This window comes from Plutella xylostella, chromosome 14 (assembly GCF_932276165.1).
Source record: "Plutella xylostella chromosome 14, ilPluXylo3.1, whole genome shotgun sequence".
Classification (NCBI taxonomy): Eukaryota; Metazoa; Arthropoda; class Insecta; order Lepidoptera; family Plutellidae; genus Plutella; species Plutella xylostella.
This window is the reverse complement of record NC_063994.1, coordinates 4,612,500-4,617,781: the sequence shown is the minus strand read 5'-3', so window position 1 is coordinate 4,617,781 and position 5,282 is coordinate 4,612,500. Positions and strand designations below refer to the sequence as shown.

Here is a 5,282-nt window from a genome sequence, read left to right as displayed (position 1 = left end):
CAAACGAGACTTACGTGTTTCAAGATTGTGCCAAAAGGGTTTTAGGCGAAACGAGCCTTATGCCACGTAAGACTTGGCAAAGTGATGATTCGACCAAAAAAGTTTAGACCTTACGAGTTATGCGAAACGAGTTTTGGGCAATAAAGATTAGGCGAGATGAGGGGAACCCATTTTAACTTATTGAGCTTGTTTGTATACCTTCCTGGCCCGCCCCCTATTAGATTGGGACTAACATAACACTGGCGAAAAGTGGGTGCAGCAATGCACCTCTGCCTTCCCCTGCAAGGGAGTACATTAGTAAAAGGTGTGATTGTTTGTTTTTTTTGTATCTGCTATCTTCCAATCATGAGTTTTAAAAAACTCTATGATGAAACTGTTGGCGCAGCACTGGGGAACATACCTACATATTTCTTTTGCTGACTGTATCTTTGACCAATAAACAATTAAACATGTATACATGCATAATTCGGTATGTTAAGTAATTTTATGGTGATTGTTTTTATAATTTTAAATTGAAGTATGTTGGAATTTGAGACACTAATTTGAATATTTTTTATTTTACTGCTCTCGTTAATTTAATAAAAAATAATTAAAGATCGGCTCTTCGACGATTTTATGACGTCATTCGCTACCATGCAGCCGCTGACGTCATCGAGATCGTAACTCTGTGAATATTTACACTTTAGATTGACAGAAGTGACATTTAACAATTGAACATTTTTATTCTCTTTGGTTGAAACTTAAACCTTGCGCAGCGTCTTGAAGGACAAATTATATTTTCATTTTTGATAAAATAATCGGAATCCTTGAATATTTTATATTTTTAAGAATGAGACACTTATTAAGAAGATAATATCTCGAAACGGTTTTGGAATTAGCATAAAAAAAATTTACTGAACATACCGAATTGCATATTTATGTACTTCACTTTCTATAGAAGGCCATGACTTCGACTGTTTATGAAGTTTAAAATGATAAATGAGTGTGAAAAACAATGCATCGAGTTTACTTAATTATCGATCGACATTCAATATCTCGATACTGCACTTCACTACGATGTAACAAAGACTACTATAGATAATCGGATGTAACTCATGTAACGTTACATCTATTCCATAGCATTCTATTCTCTTCTCTGGGTCTCTCGACTGGAACTTTTGAGCATATACCCAAGGTCTTAACTCCCATCCTTAACTTGAATCGTTTCATGACGCTGGTCCACAAAGTTTTCAAGATTGACCCCCTAAGACATCCCTCGGCTCCGTATACCATTTTTACAACAGCCTGTATAGTTGTATACTGAAAAAAATCTTCAAAACATTTGTTCCAGTTCCATGTAATGTTATTAAGATAATTAAGTTTTTACTTTAAATCTACTGTACTAATTGAAAAGCAAAAATGTGTATTAGATACGCATAATTGTTGCGATTTTCTTTGGTATACAAAATAATATGAAATGTTCTTGGAAACTCTTTATTTATAACATCATTATGGGAAAAACAGTCGAATGAGTCGTAGGAAAGTAGTGAGGAACTAAAATTTGCTAGGGTTTATTATGTAATGGAGGTTCTTAAGGTATGTTTTCCCATATTTTTCTTCCTTGTTCTAACCTTATTATTCGCAAATCCGAGCGTCAAGTGTGTTAAGCTGCGTACAGACCGGCCAAACGAACGCCAACGAACGGGTTTCGTTGACCTTCGTTGCTGCAATCTGCCCTGTATTATGTATTATAAATATCCATCGTTGGGCGTTCGTTGGGCGTTCGTTGGGCCCGTCTATACGCAGCTTTAAGAGAAAAGTTTTGAAGGTACAGTACCATCCACTATTACTGACACGAGCATTAAAGTTGGAAACTATTTTATTTACGTGGACCTAACCTAGGCGATTTATTGTTTTGTATTAAAACCCATGTATGTATATTAACCACTGATATCTACATAAAAAGTTGAGTTAAATGTAAACTTAACTTACACACAAAATTTTGCATCCTCCATTATCATATTTTAATTACAAGTTTTTCATACAGGTTGCTTTACTGATATCGACTTTGGCTTCAACGTTTTGTAAGGGGTAAGTGTTGATAAATTTTATTCATTAATATTAAGCATACTTACCACTTTCCATAAAGATATTTTAAAGTCAATTAATTTTTCAGAAGTTCAAATATTGAATATAAAAAAGATGATCCAATTTGTGTTTGCATCAAATCTGCCGCCAACAGTATTCCTGTAGATGAGCTTTTAAGACACAATGAAGAAACAAAGACAGAGAGACTTGTAGTATTAATATACAAAGTTAAAGGCAAACACTACTTATACTTACCTAATCCAACAAAACAACGACTTATCCCTGAATTACCATATGAAGATAACGATTTTTTACACGAGATCACGTCAATACCCATAATTGAATTATTTAATGACAATCCATTCGTCATAAATAAACATAATAATGAAATCATATCAGTTGAAGAACCATTTACACCCAAAAATATGTTTGAGTTCCTAAATAAGCTTATTGATAAGCTAAATAGATTGCCTAACAGTCCTGACATTCATGGTATTAATGATTGGCCTGAACATCCGTTTCCAAAGCCGTTCGAAACAACTGATACACTTTTTCCATATCCAGCTGGAAATCCTTTTGATCCACATAATTATCCCGTTATTGCGAATCATGATTTTGTAAATCCGATGCTATTACCGCCACAATTCAGACATACATTTTCAATACCAGAAATTGTGATGATGCCTGGATATAATGATAAACCAATAAACTTTCCCGTGAATCCCAGTAATGTACATCCATATCCACCGATATGGCCCTTAGACCAAAATGAAAACGACGACACAAGCACTGTTAATCCAAATATGCAGCCGGCGATTGTGGAAATAGTACAACAACAATACAATGATTTTAAAACACATCCACTAATTTGGTCTTTAGTCCAAAATGCCAAGGATTACGTTACCAATGAGGATCAACTAGTCGATTACCCATATATTAATCCTTATGTACCATATCCACTAATTTGGACTGGAGAAGAAAATGAAAATGATGACGCTATGCTTATAAATCTCAATATACCACCAACCAATAAGGATGAAGTCGATGACCATGTTTTTCCCATTTATAGACCAAATTCAAAATTTGTAATTAATAGTAACAACATACTATTTGTTGATCCTATTAAAACTCCTAATGGACTGGATTGGATTAAACTTCCTAACATTGATTTTATATCTCCAGAGAGCATAGATGTTAGACCGTTGACATATTATTATGACAAACCTGAAATAACATATTGGTTTCCTTCTTATGAAAGTACTCAGCTATTTAGTCCTGTAGCGCAAATGCCTGAATGGATAGAGAATGGCCCACCGATTTTTGGTAAAAACAGTCACGATTCAATGATGGAGGATTTACCATGTGATTTCTACCGTACCAGTTGTAAGATCATTCGTATAGTTTCATACTTAATACATGAAAAACCTGTTTATGAATATGCAATTGACTGCAATAATCATACAAATGAACAATATGAAGTTGTCTATGACAATGTATCTAACGCCCCAAAACTAGAAATGTAAGTAGCATTATTTAACTTTACCTTTAAACTATTTAAGCCCGATATCACCATTGTAGAATAAGATCGTCATTAACATGACGCTGACGTCGTTATTTACGCTCGAGTTAATAGACGACTTATTCTGGGATAAACCTTATTCTTCGATGATGAAATTGGATATTAAATTAATGTGTTATATCAAAAAATGCAAAAACTGTTCCTAATTAACAACTTAAATTGACAGGTACCCAAAACCATTTGGGTGGCAAAATATACCACTCATCTTCAATGAATGGATCGAAAGACAGTGGAAACTCATAAGAAACACATCCAGAACACTAACGTGTCACAGTTTTAAAGTATTAGTTGAAAAGATTCTGCTAGATAATTACATAATTCTTGCCGATGATGGATACTTGATCGATGCAAGTGGCAGGGTAGTGGGCACAAATGAGTTAATTATGAGCACATTTTCGATAGGCCAGCCAATAAATATAACCCCAATTAGATCAAACTTTAATATATCTGAAAACTCATTATTATTCAAAGGTTACATAATAAGTTCAAGATTTCCACCTAAAATTTTAGGTTTTATATCAATAAAACCTGAAGAAAACCAATATATTAATCTGAAATATTATCTAGATAGAATAAAAGAGTTAGAAAGTGACAATGTTGAAGTAAGTCCAATTCAAATGAATCATAGTTTTTCACAAAAAACACAACCGCAATTGATAGATGAAGGAGATACAAATAACATTACGAAAAACAATGGAGTTATACAAAATGTGGACTTTGGGACTGAAGGACATAATATATCTCAATCAGATAACACAACGTTGCATAATAATGGACAAAGTATTAATCCAAGCATTAACTCAAATTCAGTTGTTGATATCCATTCGAATTCACAATCCAACGTCGAACTTACAAGTAACGGTTACAGTATGAGCAAGTTCAAAATAAAATGGGGAAATTTTCTAGATCAAATTCAAGCAGAAATTGATGAGAGCGGTGGAAATGAATTAGTGCCGTCACTTGGGAATTACAATGTCAATTTGAAAGAAGCATTATTCCTGCTCAATCTGATAGATTTTAGAAAACCTGAAATGTTTAAGGTTATCGAAAATCTGAACTTGACTAATTTAAACATAGAGTCGTTATCCACAATTTTGATTAACATTATAGAGGCTGTCAATACGCAGAGAATAAAACATGACCCGTTGACGAAATATTTGGAAGAGCACAAAACAGGAACCATTGATGAAGATGAACCATTTTTTAGAATCATCGGCGGATCAGCCGCCACTGGCAGCGGGAATCCTGTCAACAATAAAGGATTTTAATATGATTATTGAGTATGTTATAGTTTTTTCTAATGTTTAGTAACTACTTAATCTTAATAAAAAAACACAGTTGTGAATGCATTTTTTTATAACAATGTAGGTAGAACAGATATTTTTATTGTATTTTTGTAATTTTAAACTCATTGTCTGTTTTGTGTGGTTCAATAAAAAAAGGTCTAAAACAATATTTTACATCAATAACATACATACATACACGCTCACGCCCGTATCCCAGGGGGATAGGCAGAGATTACGGATTTTCACTGGGCACGATTCTGACTCACCTCTTTCGCTTCTTCCACATTCATACATCTGCGCATACATGCTCGTCGGTTACGGGTACTCTTAAATTGGCCCTTTTTCAGTAT

General features: G+C 33.9%; 1 protein-coding gene across 1 annotated transcript; it reads left to right on the top strand.

The window, feature by feature from the left end:
• The first annotated feature begins 2,675 nt into the window (after positions 1 to 2,675).
• Positions 2,676 to 4,914, top strand: LOC125489525. The gene is made up of 2 exons (XM_048625538.1): positions 2,676 to 3,586; positions 3,813 to 4,914. Exons 1-2 carry the CDS (start codon positions 2,694 to 2,696, stop codon positions 4,912 to 4,914), a joined length of 1,995 nt encoding a protein of 664 aa, XP_048481495.1. The 5' UTR covers positions 2,676 to 2,693.
• The last annotated feature ends 368 nt before the right edge of the window (positions 4,915 to 5,282 follow it).

Excerpts from the sequence above, each read along its gene's own strand:
- LOC125489525 (XM_048625538.1), top strand. The coding sequence starts at position 2,694 with ATGCTATTACCGCCACAATTCAGACATACATTTTCAATACCAGAAATT. Across the intron at positions 3,587-3,812 it reads AACGCCCCAAAACTAGAAAT|GTACCCAAAACCATTTGGGT; the intron begins GTAAGTAGCATT and ends TTAAATTGACAG.